The sequence below is a fragment of the Triticum urartu genome, chromosome 7, assembly GCF_003073215.2.
Source record: "Triticum urartu cultivar G1812 chromosome 7, Tu2.1, whole genome shotgun sequence".
Classification (NCBI taxonomy): Eukaryota; Viridiplantae; Streptophyta; class Magnoliopsida; order Poales; family Poaceae; genus Triticum; species Triticum urartu.
In genome coordinates, this window is record NC_053028.1 from 663,303,130 (window position 1) to 663,323,526 (window position 20,397).

Here is a 20,397-nt window from a genome sequence, read left to right on the forward strand (position 1 = left end):
AGGAGCAGGGTGCAGAGAAATTAACCCTGGGGCAGTGAAAAATGCATGCTCCGGCCCCTACTGCCTGCCTGCCTGCCGCCATCCGTCTGATCTGATCCACGAGAGAGAGGGAGAGAGATGGAAGATGGAAGCTTTAGGAGGCGGCTGCATGCGATCTACTTACTCTCATGTTCAAGAGTTTCACCCCCCCCACAATCATTTGTGCCACCCTCGCGCTCTCTCTCTCTCTCTCTCTCTCTCTCTCTCTCTCTCTCTCTCATGATCTATTTAACATGCGCCCGCCCTTTTGCTTGTTGCCTGCATATAATTCTGTTCCTCGCTACGCTTGCTTCTCCTTTACTTATTTAGCCAGGCTACCCTCCATCATCACCTCCACGACGCCTGCCTCCATCCTTTCTCAAGCTACTACAAAAGACCACACACAAGCAAGCAAGCAAGCAGAGTCACATCACACCACTGGCCTGGCTAGCTCCCCACCTCACCTCGGGCAATTCTCTCTCGCATAAACTATTTCTTGGATCCTCGAGAGAGGATCTAGAGCAGCAGCAGTGGGATCTGCGCGCTCACCAGCTATCATGGGCCTCGACGCCGCGGAAATCTCTGAATTGGCGGCGCTCCGGCCGATCCACACGGCCGTGAGCGGCGCCCGGGCCACCCAAGTGCCAGGGGCGGTCGACGATGACGCTGCCGACACCGGCTGCGTCACACCCAAGGCGAGCGGCGGGCGATCGGCCGCTGCAGGAGGTGCGGACGACGGCGACGACGCTGCCGCCGACAACGGCTGTGTCACGCCGAGGGCGACTGGCTCCCTGGCCATGCTGCCCATCGCGCCACTGCTGCAAGACGACGGCGTCGACGCTGGCTTCGCCACGCCGCTGGCCACGGGTGGGGTAATTGGGCCGCGAGACGGCTGCGCCGCTGCCGGCGACGAGAACAGCTTCACCACGCCGACGACGGCCGACAGCGCGCTGTTGCCGGCCACGGTGTGCCCGCCGGCGCCGCGGAAGTCGGCTCCGGAGCCGACGAGGAAGCGTGCGCCGCTGCAGCAGCGGCTCTTCTACCCGGTGCCGCACGACCTGGTCACCGTGTTCGTGGCCGTGCCGCAGTGCCCGCCGCCCGCCAAGAAGATGCGGGCGCACGCCGTGGGGCCATCCGCGCCGCTAGGCACGTAAGCGGGTCATCTGCGTCTCTCTGTCTCTCGTTCCAGCAATTCAGCACCCCGCGCAGGGCACATGCATGCGTGCGTGCGTGCGTGCATTGCCTTGGCCGAAGGAACTCTCCAGAGAAGCGGAAGCGAAGTGGAGCTCTCTTTTCTCTCCTCCGCATGCAGAATTGCAGGTCGAGCCTGAACAATCGAAGGAATTGTACATACACCGCCGCGCGCCCGCCTGCGCACGCGCGCTCTATCATGGCGCAAATTAAGCAGCTGATCGTGGATGGAAATGGAATCATAAAGTTGGGAATAATTAGCTCTGCATGCCAGAATTAGTCGCTCGTGAGTGGGGCCGCCAGTTGCTCTGTATTTCCGCCTCAATCCCCTCGCGGGGAATTGTGTAAAACTCTACTGTAATCTCTTGTAAACTCTACTTCCATTTCGTCTTTTGTACAAGTACTCTACTTGTTTCGCTCTTGCTCTGCCTCAGCATCCTGGAATTATAGACAGATCATGTTTATTTCTGCGGATGAACTGCTCAATTCAACTTCCAGAATTCACCGCCTCTCTCTCTCTCTGTCTGTTTTCCCTCTCTCTAGAATTCACTGAATTTTATGACAGCGGTTAGACACCAATTGTGATCAATTTCTCTTCTGTTTTTTTGCATGAGAGAGAGAGAGAGAGAGAGAGAGAGAGTTGGGCAGGCGGCGAGGAGGACGGGGAGGGAGGAAAGTGGGCTGACCCTGACGCGAGCTTCCAAAGCATGTCTTGTTGCCGCCGCAACCCTCCCTGGATCTTCTTGGATACCCAAACAAAGCCGCGTGCGCGATGGAGCTCGGCTCGGCCAGGGTCGATGGATGCAGAGGGCACAGCAGATCTGGAGACGGGAAAGCGCGCGGCCCGTCCCCCAGATCTGGGCGAGTCTCCTCTCCAGTCACCCACCCGGCTACAATGATTTGCCCATGGATTCCCCAACTGCTAGGTCACGTATAAATTTTCTCGCGGGAACTGTTCATCTACAGTTTGTGCCATACGTGTTAAATACGTACATTTTCCCTTCTACTTCACTCCGGAGTCTGGAGTCTGGACCAGTACGCGAGCAGCACATTCAGCTGCTACTATATCACTGTGCAAGCGTATGGCAGCTGCCGGCCCTGCGGTACTTGGACTGTACTCTGTTTTTGTACCGTCCGAACGTGGCCAGGGAACTACTCTCCGTCTCCACAACACACCTTTGCAACCGGTAGAGATCTCAACGAAGATCGCCTCCTAACCACATGCCAGAACGACGCGCAAACGTGAGCAACTTCACCCCTGTCCGGCTGGCCCTAACAAGAAGTTGTTCACCACCGTTTGGACAAATTTTGTCAACTAGAGTAAACAACAAAACTAGGGTAGCTAACAAGGGACAAGCATGCAAAATGGTATGGACCAAACCAAACCTAAGCCATCATCATAATTCACAAACATCCTTACGCCAAACGCATGATCCTACCCACGAACTGTGCCGCTGAGCCTCACGACTCCCAGGGACACAGAGCAGAGATCGGCAGCTTCTCCGGCCAGGCAGGGACGATCATGCACCTCAGGGCTACCGGATTCGGTACGTGACAAGAGCACGCATCCTCTTGTCCTCATGCCAGCCCACCAAATATTCGTGGGAAAAGAGAAGGCTTCCATGGATTTCTAACGGCCAGGGACGTACGTGCAGTGGGCGGGGGGAGTGCGCCGGTGCGTGCGTGCGTGGATGTGTCTGTCTGTCTGCGGTCTGCAGTGCCGTGCATGCATGCATGGGCGGGTGTCCGCCACTAGCTACGTGCCAAAGGGCCACCTACTCGTGTCTTTTCGTTGCTGATAAGCAAAGGGTGTTCCGCTTTTTGTGATGGAACCCTTTATTTGTTGACTTGTTTCTTCCTTTTCTACTTGTTTTCATTGGCGCCTTTGGCCTTTTTGGAGGGCTATAATTGCTCAGTCGGTGTGGGAAATGAATAAAGGCTAACGTCTCACAGGTCATTGGAAATCTTGCATATCATCATATTGTATTGTTTAACCTACTCGATCATGCAAGAAATGCAGAGGCGTGTCGCCTTCCGTCAGTCACTGACCACGGCAGAGACGGACGCCTGCCGGAGTCATCGGAAGAATGCCTTGGTATCGAGCAATCGACGAAGGAGGCGGTGGAGACAGCAAGAGCGGTGAAGCTCGTGAGGCAACAGAACCACGCGGTGCAGATGGTGGCCGGCTCTATCTTGTCCTCATCCGACGACCCCCCTTCCGCCGCCAACGCCTAAATGGAGGGCTACGGCCGCGCCGGCAACCGGAAGGGCAAAGGACCGGCGAGGAAGTCAGTGGTGAAGAAACTCGTCCCTCTTCATCTTTATTTCCTTTTTCATTAATTATACTTTAGAAATATGTCCGTCAAGTGAATCATGATGTTCTTTTGGTCCGGATTATGTGAATTTGTATCTCCGTTTGCTTTATGTTCGTTTAATTTCATTTTTAATCCACGTACCATCTTTCATGTTTGCATGTGTGTACAAATTTAATGTACGGGATATGAGGTACATGGTTGTGGACGCGGCTATTTGATGGATTGACCGGTCACGTATGTGGACGTATATGGTGCCGAATTTTAGTATGTCTCGTTGTAGATGGTCTTACATTAGGGAAGGAGTATCGCACTCCTTCTGTATGTGATGTAAAATAATGTGTTGCCTGTGATGGGCGCCATTGATAAATATAAATAGTAGTAGTACGTCCTAGCGGACTGATTAAGGTCGGTCGATCATGTTGAGTTGTGATCTGTTGGGAACTTGGGATACATACCGTCATGAAGATGTACCGGGCGGCCGTGAAACTGATTTGCTAACGTAGTTCTGATGGCATATATGACGCGTCCTATCCTCGTGTTACATGTCGATCTCCGAGCAAGAGTAATGTGTAAGGCTGAAGGAATCATGAGACGAGACAGTGCTGAATTTGGGAACGCTGGTCGATCCAGGGGCAGATAGATGGATAGGGTAGATCTCTGCATGCATGGAGGAGCATCAATGATGGCATGTCCATCGCTTTTGGTTTGGCTGCCGTAGAACTCACGAAGCAGCTAGGGCCGCTCGCCGCACCCGCATGCAGAACAGAGTGGAGCAGAGCAGGACGGAAGGAAAGCGCAGCGAATCATTTCGGCCGGCATACCCGGCACATGGCGTCCGGCCAGACCCCCACTGGCATGCCGGCCCCCGTACTCGTGCCCGGTATACAGGCCTGCGAGGAGTACACGGTGAACGAAGAAGATACGTGCAGGCATGAGGCATCACTCTGGTGCTCATTTGAAACAACCGAGAGACGTCACATGAGTGAGCGAACTGGCCGAAATGCCCTGTCCCGAACGCAGAGATCACACTGCCCGGTCTCAACCTCCGAGCTAGCAGGAGATCACCATCTTCCACGCGGAGCAGCACCGCACACTACACCGGCACGGGCTGCTCGGCTAGTACCTGCATGCGGCCTTGCCGGGGCCTTCCAGCCCGGTGCCTGGCTAGTCTATGGCACGACACGACCTTCCATAGCCGGCCGAGGTCAAACCCGACCGGATCTGTTTTAAATCCGACCGTCAGATACGTAAATTAGGTGACCGTGGTTGGGTAGCCCGGGGGCATCGAGTGAAAGGGGGTTGAGCAAGCGCGTGTCCGAGTTACACATCGACAATGGCAGCGGCGGCGGCGAGGGCGAGAGTGGCGGGGATGTAGCTGGAGGCGCTCGGTGGAGGGGGGGGGGGGAATAGAAAAAAGGAGGCATGCGCCACCGACGGACAGACCAGGGGAGGACAAGCGCACGCGTCCCATCCGGCTATGCGTTGTCCGTTTTAAGGTGGTTCAAACTTGGGCCGGGGATGAGTCGAAAGCGGACAGAAGCGGACAAAAGTCCGTTTGCGTCCACGCGCTAGACCGTCTGATATATTCGTTTTGCTTCAAACGGACGCATCCGGACATAATGGGTCACGCGTTGGAGTTGCCCTGGGGCATCACTCTCGTGCTCATTTGGAACAACCGAGAGACGTCACATGACCGAACCGGGCGAAATGCCCGGTCTCAACCTACGCCTACCCTGCAACAGCGAGATGACCATCTTCCACGGGGATTAGTGCCGAACACAACGCCGCGCACGGGCGGCTCGGCAGTCGGCACAACCGACGGGCTGAGGACGACGGCACCTCGTTTGCTCAGAACCCACAGCAGCTGAATGTCAAGTAGCTATCGCCTACACCCGAGACAGACTGACCCTCCTGAGCCGCAGCCACAGCCACAGCCACAGGCGACGCAACAGCAAGATCCCCACCGATTGGAATGGACAAAAACGACGCTGTTTCTTCCTCGCTTCATCATAGAGGAGACTAGACTGAAGAAGCCTCACGCTCGCTAGCTGTTGTTTCCATGGCTTTGAATTCCTTCTTGACATTGACAAGCTTTGGCATCACGCGCTGTTCATTGGGCCTGCCATGCCTGCTCCCTTTTCTGATGATGACTCTGACGGATTGACGGACGGGCGAAAAGGTTAAAGCGGCCGCCTGATTAGCCTACTACTAGTACTGTACGAGCTACGGGAACAGGATGAAGTGGGGGAGTTTACTGGCCGTGTTCTTGTCCTGGCCGTGAGCGAGTGTTTGTAGCGGGAGAATGCATGGATGGATTTGTTGTAGCGTACTATACTACGTGATTGGGGCCTTGGGGGGCACAGGGGCGAGGGGGTAGTTGTAGTAGGCCGGTTCAAGGCTATAAAGTTCCTGGCTTTCTTATTGGACACTTCGTTCTCGCTTTTGTCACCGTCAAATGAGTGTAGGTCCGATCTGTCTCTGGATCCGATGGCAGCTCGGGTAAGTTTGTGAGCCTGTCAACTCCGTGCGTCTGTCCTTGCTCCTTTGCTGGACGGATTTAAATGGAACGACATCTCGACAAGAAAAGACAGGCTAAAATGAGTGCGAGTCTTTTTTCAAAACCGGGGGAAAAGATTTACCTCGTAGCAGAAAAGAGTAGCAATATTAACAAATGAATAAACAGGTGAAAGCCCATACAAGAAAATCACATGCGGACTACTCACAAATCATGAAGCATGACTCAATCAATCCCAACATGCAAAAGCCTAAACCCTCACACTTCCCTCAAACTTCTACTCCCTCCATTTATATTTACTCTGCATATTAGTTTTGGTCAAAGTCAATCTTTACAAACTTTGACAAAGTTTATAGACAAAAATATTAACATATACAATAACAAATCAATACCATTAGATACGTTGTCGAATGTACTTCCACATCATATAGATTTATTATGCTACATATTTATATTCTTTTCTATAAATTTGGTCAAACTTTACAAAGTTTGACTTCAGTCAACTCTAATATGCGGAGTAAATAAAAACGGAGGGAGTACAACACAAAGTAAAACCTAATGAAAACACCTCGGCCGAGGACAACAGACAACAACAGACCAACCATGACAAGCCAAACCATGACGACTCGCTTCTCTTGAGAGATTTCTCCATCGTCTCGAGTTTCTCCCCTCGTAGCCTTCACCGTCAGAAGTCAAGCAATCACCTTACTAGATCTGGGGCTAGCCACCGCCAAGCTAGTGACCAAGTCACAGTCCACAAAGGTGTGCAACTGGTTGGGCTCCAACGATGATGGTGAGCGTCATGGGCACCGTGCTGAGGTCCCTAGCAAACACATCTAATTCAGAAGCACCATTGACACCCCCCCAACACACACACAACTCTTGCAACTCAGGTATAATCTGCACTGGAGCAACGTCCTAGAGGCAGTCGGTAGCATAGGCAACGACCACGCGCAGGCTCTAGCATGAGGGGAAAAACGTCCATTGAAGCCTGCATCACCCTCATTCGCAGCATCACCCTGGAACTCGGGCAACGAAAACATAATTGACACCACCTCGAGTTTGTTAAGAGCGGACACCACTCTCGCCAAAACATTCACAACACGCGTGGTCACAAAGCTTAGCGCAAAGTAGCTCGGACACCTCTATACGGACATGCTCGTCCGCCGCAGTTGCATCGTTGGTGGGTGGAGGTGATGACGGAGGTGGTGAAGCAGCTCCCCGAGATGATGTAGTCTGTGCGGGGCTCTGCACGACATCACGTGCGCCGGATTGGATCCCTACACTCGCGTGCACGATAGCCTATGGAGAGGCATCGGAAGCAACGGCCGCTCAGGCACGCTCGGAGAGTCGGCCGCGCCATGAAAGTAGGACGACGGAACCCTGCCAAAGTGTTAACGTGTCATGTATTGTACCATTGTAATTGTACCGTTGTAGCTCTTGTACCTTACTCCTACTTTCTAGGATCTTAACCTCCACGACTAGCTCATGGCCTGCGTGCCTGATCTTGTGGAAGGCCCCGGCTATATGTAACCTCTCTCGATGAGTAATACAGTGTGCAATGCAATATTCATCCTCTTTCTTGGTATCAGTCGCCATGGCTTTCAAGGACATCTTCGGCGAGCCCCCTGCCACTCCGGCCGCTCCCGTCTCCTCCTCTCCGTCCTCCACTCCGGGGACCTCTCCTCCCTTCTCCTCGACCACCATGCCCGTTGCAACCTCTGCTCTCGCCACCACGACCATTTTCCCCGTGCCATCTCCTCCTGATCTTCTCCTCCACAATTTTTACAACGACCACATCTCCAACCATATCAAATTCAAGCTCGACCCTGCTGAGAAAAACTACATCAAGTGGCGCACCTTCTTCACCTGTGCCCTCACGCAGTACCGTGTCCAGGATCACATCGAGCGCCACCCTCCTACCCACCCCGACACCGCCTGGCTTGCTGTGGATCAACGGCTGGTCCTCTGGATCCTCTTCACCCTCGCAGACTCCATCCTCGAGCTGATCATGGGCGGCGCCGTCGAGCCGACACCACCTGGCAGCGCATCCGGGATTACTTCCTGGCCAACCAGGGAGCCCAGTATCTCTACCTCACGTGCCAGTACCGGAACTTGAAGCAGGGCAACCTCTCCGTCTCTGACTACGCTCGCTGCCTCAAGTCCCTCGCCGATGGCCTCGCCGACACCGGTAACCCCGTCTCCGATCCAGATCTTACCATGTAGTTCCTTCATGGCCTCGACGCCCGCTTCGACACCATCCGCACCATCTTGGGGGACACGGTGCCTCTTCCCTCGTCCGGTGTCGCGCGTTCTCGCGTGGATCTCGCCGAGTACAACATCAACCTTCGCGCCGCCGAGGCTGGCGCCGCCGCCCTCACCATCTCCAACGACCGTGGTGACCGCGGTGATCGTGGCGATCGCAGCAACGGCGGCCACGGCGGCCCCCGTCCCCGTGGCAACGACAACGGCCCCACACCCGGCGGCGACGACGCCAACGGGGCCTGCTCTGGCGGTTGCGACCGCGGACGTGGTCGTGGGCGCGGCGGCGGCCGCGGCCGCTCTGACTCGTCCGGTCGGGGCTCCTACTCCAACACCGCCGCCCCACCACCCTGGACTAGCTATTTCGCCCCGTTCGGCATGGCTCTACCTCACCCTCGCCCTGGCTGCACTCCGCCCAACGCCGCTGGCGTGCTAGGCCCGCGCCCTGGTGTGCATTCCCAGGCGTATCTTCTGATGTTGTCGGGCCCTGCGTCATCTCCCGCCCTGCAGCCGTACTCCTACGGCTCTCCTGCTTGGGATCATGTTGCACTCCTCAGCCATGCCTACAGCCAGCAGGGCGTCCCAGCGCACGGTGCTGACTGGATCCTCGACTCCGGCGCCGCCACGCACGTCACCGGCAATCTTGGTAACCGCTCCACGTTTTGCTCTTTACCTCAGCATTTTTCCACGGGCTCCACCACTCTCCCTCCCACCAACCTTTCTCTTCACGATGTTGTCATTTGCCCTAACATTGTCAAAGATCTAATTTCCGTTCGCAAATTGTCCCGTGATAATAATGTTGAGGTCGCGTTTAACCGCTCTGGCTTTTCTGTGAAGGCTCTTCCCACCAAGACTCCGTTCATGACGTCCAGTAGCTCCGGCCCACTCTACCCCTTCTATGGCACCAACACCACCGGCGACTTGTGGCATCGGTGCCTTGGGCACCCCGGCAAAGCAACCCTAGTTTCATGCTACCTCTTGAGCACTGCGTTGGTTTTTCCTGAAGAGGAAGGGATGATGCAGCAAAGTAGCGTAAGTATTTCCCTCGGTTTTTGAGAACCGAGGTATCAATCCAGTAGGAGGCTACGCGCGAGTCCCTCGCACCTGCACAAAACAAATAAATCCTCGCAACCAACGCGATAAGGGGTTGTCAATCCCTACACGGCCACTTACGAGAGTGAGATCTGATAGATATGATAAGATAATTTTTTTGGTATTTTTATGATAAAGATGCAAAGTAAAATAAAAGCAAAGTAAAAAAGCAAAGGAAATTACTAAGTACTGGAAGATTAATATGATGAAGATAGACCCGGGGGCCATAGGTTTCACTAGTGGCTCCTCTCAAGAGCATAGGTATTTTACGGTGGGTGAACAAATTACTGTTGAGCAATTGACAGAATTGAGCATAGTTATGAGAATATCTAGGTATGATCATGTATATAGGCATCACGTCCAAGACAAGTAGACCGACTCCTGCCTACATCTACTACTATTACTCCACTCATCGACCGCTATCCAGCATGCATCTAGAGTATTAAGTTAATGAAAATAGAGTAACGCCTTAAGCAAGATGACATGATGTAGAGGGATAAACTCATGCAATATGATAAAAACCCCATCTTGTATCCTCGATGGCAACAATACAATACGTGCCTTGCTGCCCCTACTGTCACTGGGAAAGGACACCGCAAGATTGAACCCAAAGCTAAGCACTTCTCCCATTTCAAGAAAGATTAATCTAGTAGGCCAAACCAAACTGATAATTCGAAGAGACTTGCAAAGATAACCAATCATACATAAAAGAATTCAGAGAAGATTCAAATATTGTTCATAGATAGACTTGATCATAAACCCACAATTCATCGGTCTCAACAAACACACCACAAAAAGAAGATTACATCGAATAGATCTCCACAAGAGAGGGGGAGAACATTGTATTGAGATCCAAAAAGAGAGAAGAAGCCATCTAGCTAATAACTATGGAACCGTAGGTCTGAGGTAAACTACTCAAACTTCATCGGAGGGGCTATGGTGATGATGTAGAAGCCCTCCGTGATCAATGCCCCCTCCAGCGGAGCTCCGGAACAGGCCCCAAGATGGGATCTCGTGGATACAGAAAGTTGCGGCGGTGGAATTAGGCTTTTGGCTCCGTATCTGATCGTTTGGGGGTACGTAGGTATATATGGGAGGAAGGAGTACGTCGGTGGAGCAACATGGGGCCCACGAGGGTGGAGGGCGTGCTTGGGGGGGGGGGTAGGCGCGCCCCCCTACCTCGTCGCCTCCTCCTTTGTTTCTTGACGTAGGGTCCAAGTCTCGTGGGTCTTGTTCGTTGAGAAAATCATGTTCCCAAAGGTTTCATTCCGTTTGTACTCCGTTTGATATTCCCTTTCTTCGAAACCCTAAAATAGGCAAAAAAACAACAATTCTGGGCTGGGCCTCCGGTTAATAGGTTAGTCCCAAAAATAATATAAAAGTGGATAATAAAGCCCAATAACGTCCAAAACAGTAGATAATATAGCATGGAGCAATCAGAAATTATAGATACGTTGGAGATGTATCAAGCATCCCCAAGCTTAATTCCTGCTCGTCCTCGAGTAGGTAAATGATAAAAACAGAATTTTTGATGCGGAGTGCTACTTGGCATAATTTTAATGTACTTTTTCTTAATTGTGGTATGAATATTCAGATCCGAAAGATTCAAGATAAAAGTTTAATATTGACATAAAAATAATAATACTTCAAGCATACTAACAAAGCAATCATGTCTTCTCAAAATAACATGGCCAAAGAAAGTTATCCCTACAAAATCATATAGTCTGGCTATGCTCTATCTTCATCACACAAAGTATTTAAATCATGCACAACCCCGATGACAAGCCAAGCAATTGTTTCATACTTTTGACATTCTCAAACTTTTTCAATCTTCACGCAATACATGAGCGTGAGCCATGGATATAGCACTATAAGTGGAATAGAATGGTGGTTGCGGAGAAGACAAAAAAGGAGAAGATAGTCTCACATCAACTAGGCGTATCAACGGGCTATGGAGATGCCCATCAATAGATATCAATGTGAGTGAGTAGGGATTGCCATGCAACGGATGCACTAGAGCTATAAGTATATGAAAGCTCAACAAAAGAAACTAAGTGGGTGTACATCCAACTTGCTTGCTCATGAAGACCTAGGGCATTTTGAGGAAGCCCATCATTGGAATATACAAGCCAAGTTCTATAATGAAAAATTACCACTAGTATATGAAAGTGATAACATAGGAGACTCTCTATCATGAATATCATGGGGCTACTTTGAAGCACAAGTGTGGTAAAAGGATAGTAACATTGTCCCTTCTCTCTTTTTCTCTCATTTTTTTCTTTTTTTATTTGGGCTTTTTCTCTTTTTTTGGCCTCTTTTCTTTCTCTTTTTTTTCGTCCGGAGTCTCATCCCGACTTGTGGGGGAATCATAGTCCCCATCATCCTTTCCTTACTGGGACAATGCTCTAATAATGATGATCATCACACTTTTATTTTCTTACAACTCAACAATTACAACTCGATACTTAGAACAAAATATGACTCTATATGAATGCCTCCGGCGGTGTACCGGGATATGCAATGAATCAAGAGTGACATGTATGAAAGAATTATGAATGGTGACTTTGCCACAAATACGATGTCAACTACATGATCATGCTAAGCAATATGACAATGATGGAGTGTGTCATAATAAACAGAACGGTGGAAAGTTACATGGCAATATATCTCGGAATGGCTATGGAAATACCATAATAGGTAGGTATGGTGGCTGTTTTGAGGAAGGTATATGGTGGGTGTATGATACCGGCGAAAGGTGCGCGGTATTAGAGAGGCTAGCAATGGTGGAAGGAAGAAAAGTGCGTATAATCTATGGACTCAACATTAGTCATAAAGAACTCATATACTTATTGCAAAAATCTACAAGTTATCAAAGCAAAGTATTACGCGCATGCTCCTAGGGGGATAGATTGGTAGGAAAAGACCATCGCTCGTCCCCGACCGCCACTCATAAGGAAGACAATCAAAAAATAAATCATGCTCCGACTTCATCACATAACGGTTCACCATACGTGCATGCTACGGGAATCACAAACCTTAACACAAGTATTTCTCAAATTCACAACTACTCAACTAGCATAATTTTAATATCACCATCTTCATATCTCAAAACAATAACCAAGCATCAAACTTCTCATAGTATTCAACACACTCATAAGAAAGTTTTTACTATTCTTGAATACCAAGCATATTGGGATTATTTGTTGGAAATATGCCCTAGAGGCAATAATAAAATGGTTATTATTATATTTCCTTGTTCATGATAATTGTCTATTGTTCATGCTATAATTGTGTTATCAGGAAATCGTAATACATGTGTGAATACATAGACCACAACATGTCCCTAGTGAGCCTCTAGTTGACTAGATCGTTGATCAACAGATAGTCATGGTTTACTGACTATGGACATTAGATGTCATTGATAACGGGATCACATCATTAGGAGAATGATGTGATGGACAAGACCCAATCTTAAGCATAGCACAAGATCGTGTAGTTCGTCTGCTAGAGCTTTTCTAATGTCAAGTATCCTTTTCTTAGACCATGAATTGTGCAACTCCCGGATACTGTAGGAATACTTTGGGTGTGCCAAACGTCACAACGTAACTGGGTGACTATAATGGTGCACTACGGGTATCTCCGAAAGTGTCTATTGGGTTGGCACGAATCGAGACTGGGATTTGTCACTCCGCATGACGTAGAGGTATATCTGGGCCCACTCGGTAAGACATCATCGTAATGAGCTCAATGTGACTAAGGGTTGGTCATGGGATGATGTGTTATGGAACATGTAAAGTGACTTGCCAGTAACGAGATTGAACGAGGTATTGGGATACCGACGATCGAATCTTGGGCAAATAACGTACCGATTGACAAAGGGAATTGAATACGGGATTGATTGAATCCTCGACATCATGGTTCATCCGATGAGATCATCGTGGAACATGTGGGATCCAACATAGTATCTAGATCCCGCTATTGGTTATTGGCCGGAGAGTTGTCTTGGTCATCTCTGCATGGTTCCCGAACCCGTAGGGTCTACACACTTAAGGTTCGGTGACGCTAGGGTTGTAGAGATATTAGTATGCGGTAACCCGAAAGTTGTCCGGTGTCCCGGATGAGATCCCGGATGTCACGAGGAGTTCCGGAATGGTCCGGAGGTAAAGATCTGTATATAGGAAGTCCAGTTTCGGCCACCGGGAAAGTTTCGGGGGTCACCGGTATTGTACCGGGACCATCGGAAGGGTCCTGGGGGTCCACCGGGTGGGGCCACCTATCCCGGAGGGCCCCATGGGCTGAAGTGGGAAGGGAACCAGCCCCTGGTGGGCTGGTGCGCCCCCCTTGGGCCTCCCTTGCGCCTAGGGTTGGAAACCCTAAAGGGGTGGGGGCGCCTCAACCTGGCTTGGGGGCCAAGCCACCCCCTAGGCCGCCGCGCCCCCATTAGATGGGATCTCTAGGGGCCGACGCCCCCCAGGCCCCCTATATATAGTGGAGGGGAGGGAGGGCAGCCGCACCAAAGTCTCTGGCGCCTCCCTCCCTCCCGTGACACCTCTTCCTCCCCGCTTGCGCTTGGCGAAGCCCTGCCGGGATCCCGCTACTTCCACCACCACGCCATCGTGCTGCTGGATCTCCATCAACCTCTCGTTCCCTTGCTGGATCAAGAAGGAGGAGACGTCTCTCCCAACCGTACGTGTGTTGAACGCGGAGGTGCCGTCCGTTCGGCGCTCGGTCATCAGTGATTTGGATCACGACGAGTACGACTCCATCAACCCCGTTCTCTTGAATGCTTCCGCTTGCGATCTACAAGGGTATGTAGATGCACTCCTCTCCCTCTCGTTGCTAGATGACTCCATAGATTGATCTTGGTGATGCGTAGAAAATTTTAAATTTGTGCTACGATCCCCAATAGTGGTATCAGAGCTAGGTCTATGCATAGTTTCTATGCACGAGTAGAACAAAAGTTGTTGTGGGCGTTGATTTTGTCAATTTACTTGCCGTTACTAGTATCTCTTGATTCGGCGGCATCGTGGGATGAAGCGGCCTGAACCGACCTTACACGTACGCTTACGTGAGACTGGTTCCATCGACTGACATGCACTAGTTGCATAAGGTGGCTAGCGGGTGTTTGTCTCTCCCACTTTAGTCGGATCGGATTCGATGAAAAGGGTCCTTATGAAAGGTAAATAGAAATTGGCATATCACATTGTGGTTTTTGGCGTAGGTAAGAAACGTTCTTACTAGAAACCTATAACAGCCATGTAAAACTTGCAACAACAATTAAAGGACGTCTAACTTGTTTTTGCAGCATGTGCCGTGTGATGTGATATGGCCAAAAGGATGTGATGAATGATATATGTGATGTATGAGATTGATCATGTTCTTGTAATAGGAATCACGACTTGCATGTCGATGAGTATGACAACCGGCAGGAGCCATAGGAGTTGTCTTAATTTATTTATGACCTGCGTGTCAACATAAACGTCATGTAATTACTTTACTTTATTGCTAACCGTTAGCCATAGTAGTAGAAGTAATAGTTGGCGAGACAACTTCATGAAGACACGATGATAGAGATCATGATGATGGAGGTCTTGGTGTCATGCCGGTGACGATGATGATCATGGCGCCCCGAAGATGGAGATTAAAAGGAGCAAAATGATATGGGCCATATCATGTCACTATTTGATTGCGTGTGATGTTTATCATGTTTTACATCTTATTTGCTTAGAATGACGGTAGCATAAATAAGATGATCCCTCGCAATAATTTCAAGAAAGTGTTCCCCCTAACTGTGCACCATTGCTAAGGTCTATTGTTCTGAAGCACCACGTGATGATTGGGTGTGATAGGTTCTAACATTCGCATACAATGGGTGTAAGCCAGATTTACACACGCAATACACTTAGGGTGACTTGACGAGCCTAGCATGTACAGACATGGCCTCGGAACACAGAAGACCGAAAGGTCGAACAAGAGTCGTATAGAAGATACGATCAACATGAAAATGTTCACCGATGATGACTAGTCCGTCTCACGTGATGATCGGACACGACCTAGTTGACTCGGATCATGTATCACTTAGATGACTAGAGGGATGTCTATCTGAGTGGGAGTTCATTTAATAATTTGATTAGATAAACTTAATTATCATGAACATAGTCTAAAAATCTTTGCAATATGTCTTGTAGATCAAATGGCCCACGCTAATGTTGCCCTCAACTTCAACGCGTTCCTAGAGAAAACCAATCTGAAAGACGATGGCAGCAACTACACGGACTAGGTCCGTAACATGAGGATTATCCTCATAGCTGTCAGGAAAGCATATGTACTTGATGCACCGCTAGGTGAAGCACCTGTTTTCCCTGCAGAACAAGACGTTATGAACGCTTGGCAGACGCGTAGTGATGATTACTCCCTGGTTCAGTGTGGCATGCTTTACAGCTTAGAACCGGGGCTCCAAAAGCATTTTGAGCAATACGGAGCATATGAGATGTTCCAAGAGCTGAAAATGGTTTTCCAAGCTCATGCCCGGGTCGAGATATATGAAGTCTCTGACAAGTTCTATAGTTGTAAGATGGAGGAGAACAGTTCTGTCAGTGAGCACATACTCAAAATGTCTGGGTTGCACAACCGCTTGTCTCAGCTGGGAGTTAATCTCCCGGATGATGCGGTCGTTGACAGAATCCTTCAGTCGCCCCCACCTAGCTACCAGAGCTTTGTGATGAACTTCAATATGCAGGGGGTGGAAAAGACCATTCCCGAGGTATATTCAATGCTGAAATCAGCGAAGGTGGAAATCAAAAAGGAACATCAAGTGTTGATGGTGAATAAAACCACTAAGTTCAAGAAAGGCAAGGGTAAAAAGAACTTCAAGAAGGACGACAAAGGAGTTGCCGCGCCCGGTAAGCAAGCTGCCGGGAAGAAGCCAAAGAATGGACCCAAGCCTAAGACTGAGTGCTTTTATTGCAAGGGAAACGGTCACTGGAAGCGGAACTGCCCCAAGTACTTAGCGGATAAGAAGGCCGGCAATACCAAAGGTATATGTGATATACATGTTATTGATGTGTACCTAACCAACGCTCGTAGTAGCTCCTGGGTATTTGATACCGGTGCAGTTGCTCATATTTGTAACTCAAAACAGGAACTGTGGAATAAACGGAGACTGGCGAAGGACGAGGTGACGATGCGCATCGGGAATGGTTCCAAGGTCGATGTGATCGCCGTCGGCACGCTACCTCTACATTTACCTACGGGATTAGTTTTAAACCTCAATAATTGTTATTTAGTACCAGCTTTGAGCATGAACATTGTATCTCGATCTTGTTTAATGCGAGATGGCTACTCATTTAAATATGAGAATAATGGTTGTTCTATTTATATGAGAGACATGTTTTATGGTCATGCCCCGCTGGTCAATGGTTTATTCTTATTTAATCTCGAACATGATGTTACACATATTCATAGTGTGAATGCCAAAAGATGTAAGGTTGATAATGATAGTCCCACATACTTGTGGCACTGCCGCCTTGGTCACATTGGTGTCAAACGCATGAAGAAACTCCATGCAGATGGACTTTTGGAGTCTCTTGATTATGAATCATTTGACACGTGCGAACCATGCCTCATGGGCAAAATGACCAAGACTCCGTTCTCCGGAACAATGGAGCGAGCAACCAACTTATTGGAAATCATACATTGATGTGTGCGGTCCAATGAGCATTGAGGCTCGCGGTGGCTATCGTTATGTCCTCATCCTCACTGATGACTTAAGTAGATATGGGTATGTCTACTTAATGAAACACAAGTCTGAGACCTTTGAAAAGTTCAAGGAATTTCAGAGTGAGGTTGAGAATCAACGTGACAGGAAAATCAAGTTCTTACGATTAGATCGTGGGGGAGAATTTTTGAGTCACGAATCTGGCACGCACTTAAGGAAATGTGGAATAGTTTCACAACTCACGCCGCCTGGAACACCACAGCGTAATGGTGTGTCCAAACGTCGTAATCGCACCCTATTGGATATGGTACGATCTATGATGTCTCTTACTGATCTACCGCTATCATTTTGGGGTTATGCTATAGAGACTGCCGCATTCACTTTAAATAGGGCTCCATCGAAATCCGTTGAGATGACACCGTATGAATTGTGGTTTGGCAAGAAACCTAAGCTATCGTTTCTGAAAGTTTGGGGATGTGATGCTTATGTCAAGAAACTTCAACCTGAAAAGCTCGAACCTAAATCGGAAAAATGTGTCTTCATAGTATACCCTAAAGAAACTATTGGGTATACCTTCTACCTCAGATCCGAAGGCAAGACTTTTGTTGCCAAGAATGGATCCTTTCTAGAGAAAGAGTTTCTCTTGAAAGAAGTAAGTGGGAGGAAAGTATAACTTGATGAAGTATTGCCTCTTGAACCAGAGAGTGTCGCAGCTCAAGAAAATGTTCCTGAGGTGCCTGCACCGACTAGGGAGGAAGTTAATGATGATGATCATGAAACTTCAGATCAAGTTGCTACTGAACTTCGAAGGTCCACAAGGACACGTTCCGCACCAGAGTGGTACGGCAACCCTGTCCTGGAAATCATGTTGTTAGACAATGGTGAACGTTCGAACTATGAAGAAGCGATGGCGGGCCCAGATTCCGACGAATGGCTGGAAGCCATGAAATCCGAGATAGGATCCATGTATGAAAACGAAGTATGGACTTTGACTGACTTGCCCGATGATCGGCGAGCCATAGAAAATAAATGGATCTTTAAGAAGAAGACAGACGCGGATGGTAATGTGACCATCTATAAGGCTCGGCTTGTCGCTAAGGATTATCGATAAGTTCAAGGGGTTGACTACGATGAGACTTTCTCACCCGTAGCGAAGCTGAAGTTTGTCCAAATCATGTTAGCAATTGCCGCATTCTATGATTATGAGATATGGCAAATGGACGTCAAAACGGCATTTCTTAATGGTTTCCTTAAGGAAGAATTGTATATGATGCAGCCAGAAGGTTTTGTCGATCCTAAGAATGCTGACAAGGTGTGCAAGCTCCAACGCTCAATCTATGGGCTGGTGCAAGCATCTCGGATTTGGAACATTCGATTTGATGAGATGATCAAAGCGTTTGGGTTTACGCAGACTTATGGAGAAGTCTGTGTTTACAAGAAAGTGAGTGGGAGCTCTGTAGCATTTCTCATATTATATGTGGATGACATACTATTGATGGGAAATGATATAGAATTCTTGGAAAGCATAAAGGCCTACTTGAACAAGTGTTTTTCAATGAAGGACCTTGGAGAAGCTGCTTATATATTAGGCATCAAGATCTATAGAGATAGATCGAGACGCCTCATTGGTCTTTCACAAAGTACGTACCTTGAAAAGATATTGAAGAAGTTCAATATGGATCAGTCCAAGAAGGGGTTCTTGCCTGTATTGCAAGGTATGAGATTGAGCACGGCTCAATGCCCGACCACGGCAGAAGATAGAGAAAGGATGAGTGTCGTCCCCTATGCCTCGACCATAGGGTCTATCATGTATGCCATGCTGTGTACCAGACCTGATGTAAACCTTGCCGTAAGTTTGGTAGGAAGGTACCAAAGTAATCCCGGCATGGAACACTGGACAACGGTCAAGAATATCCTGAAGTACCTGAAAAGGACTAAGGATATGTTTCTCGTCTATGGAGGTGACGAAGAGCTCGTCGTAAAGGGTTACGTCGATGCTAGCTTCGACACAGATCTGGATGACTCTAAGTCACAAACCGGATACGTGTATATTTTGAATGGTGGGGCAGTCAGCTGGTGTAGTTGCAAGCAAAGCGTCGTGGCGGGATCTACATGTGAAGCGGAGTACATGGCAGCCTCAGAGGCAGCACAAGAAGCAATCTGGGTGAAGGAGTTCATTACCGACCTAGGAGTTATTCCCAATGCGTCGGGCCCGATGACTCTCTTCTCTGACAACACTGGAGCTATTGCCCTTGCCAAGGAGCCCAGGTTTCACAAGAAGACCAGGCATATGAAGCGTCGCTTCAACTCCATTCGTGAAAATGTTCAAAATGGAGACATAGATATTTGTAAAGTGCATACGGACCTGAATGTCGCGGATCCGTTGACTAAACCTCTTCCTCGAGCAAAACATGATCGACACCAGAACTCTATGGGTGTCCGATTCATCACAACGTAACTAGATTATTGACTCTAGTGCAAGTGGGAGACTGTTGGAAATATGCCCTAGAGGCAATAATAAAATGGTTATTATTATATTTCCTTGTTCATGATAATTGTCTATTGTTCATGCTATAATTGTGTTATCAGGAAATCATAATACATGTATGAATACATAGACCACAACATGTCCCTAGTGAGCCTCTAGTTGACTAGCTCGTTGATCAACAGATAGTCATGGTTTCCTGACTATGGACATTAGATGTCATTGATAACGGGATCACATCATTAGGAGAATGATGTGATGGACAAGACCCAATCTTAAGCATAGCACAAGATCGTGTAGTTCGTCTGCTAGAGCTTTTCTAATGTCAAGTATCCTTTCCTTAGACCATGAGATTGTGCAACTCCCGGATACTGCAGGAATACTTTGGGTGTGACAAACGTCACAACATAACTGGGTGACTATAAAGGTGCACTACGGGTATCTCCGAAAGTGTCTGTTGGGTTGGCACGAACCGAGACTGGGATTTGTCACTCCGCATGACGGAGAGGTATCTCTGGGCCCACTCGGTAAGACATCATCGTAATGAGCTCAATGTGACTAAGGGTTGGTCACGGGATGATGTGTTGCGGAACGAGTAAAGTGACTTGCCGGTAATGAGATTGAACGAGGTATTGGGATACCGACGATCGAATCTCGGGCAAATAACGTACCGATTGACAAAGGGAATTGAATACGGGATTGATTGAATCCTCGACATCGTGGTTCATCCGATGAGATCATCGTGGAACATGTGGGAGCCAACATGGGTATCCAGATCTCGCTGTTGGTTATTGGCTGGAGA

At 48.9% G+C, this 20,397-nt stretch overlaps 1 protein-coding gene across 1 annotated transcript; it reads left to right on the top strand.

Annotated features, from left to right (window-relative positions):
- Positions 1–251: 251 nt before the first annotated feature.
- On the top strand, positions 252–1,628 carry LOC125521316. The gene has a single exon (XM_048686373.1). The coding sequence runs from the start codon at positions 576–578 to the stop codon at positions 1,170–1,172; it is 597 nt and encodes a 198-aa protein (XP_048542330.1). The 5' UTR covers positions 252–575; the 3' UTR covers positions 1,173–1,628.
- The last annotated feature ends 18,769 nt before the right edge of the window (positions 1,629–20,397 follow it).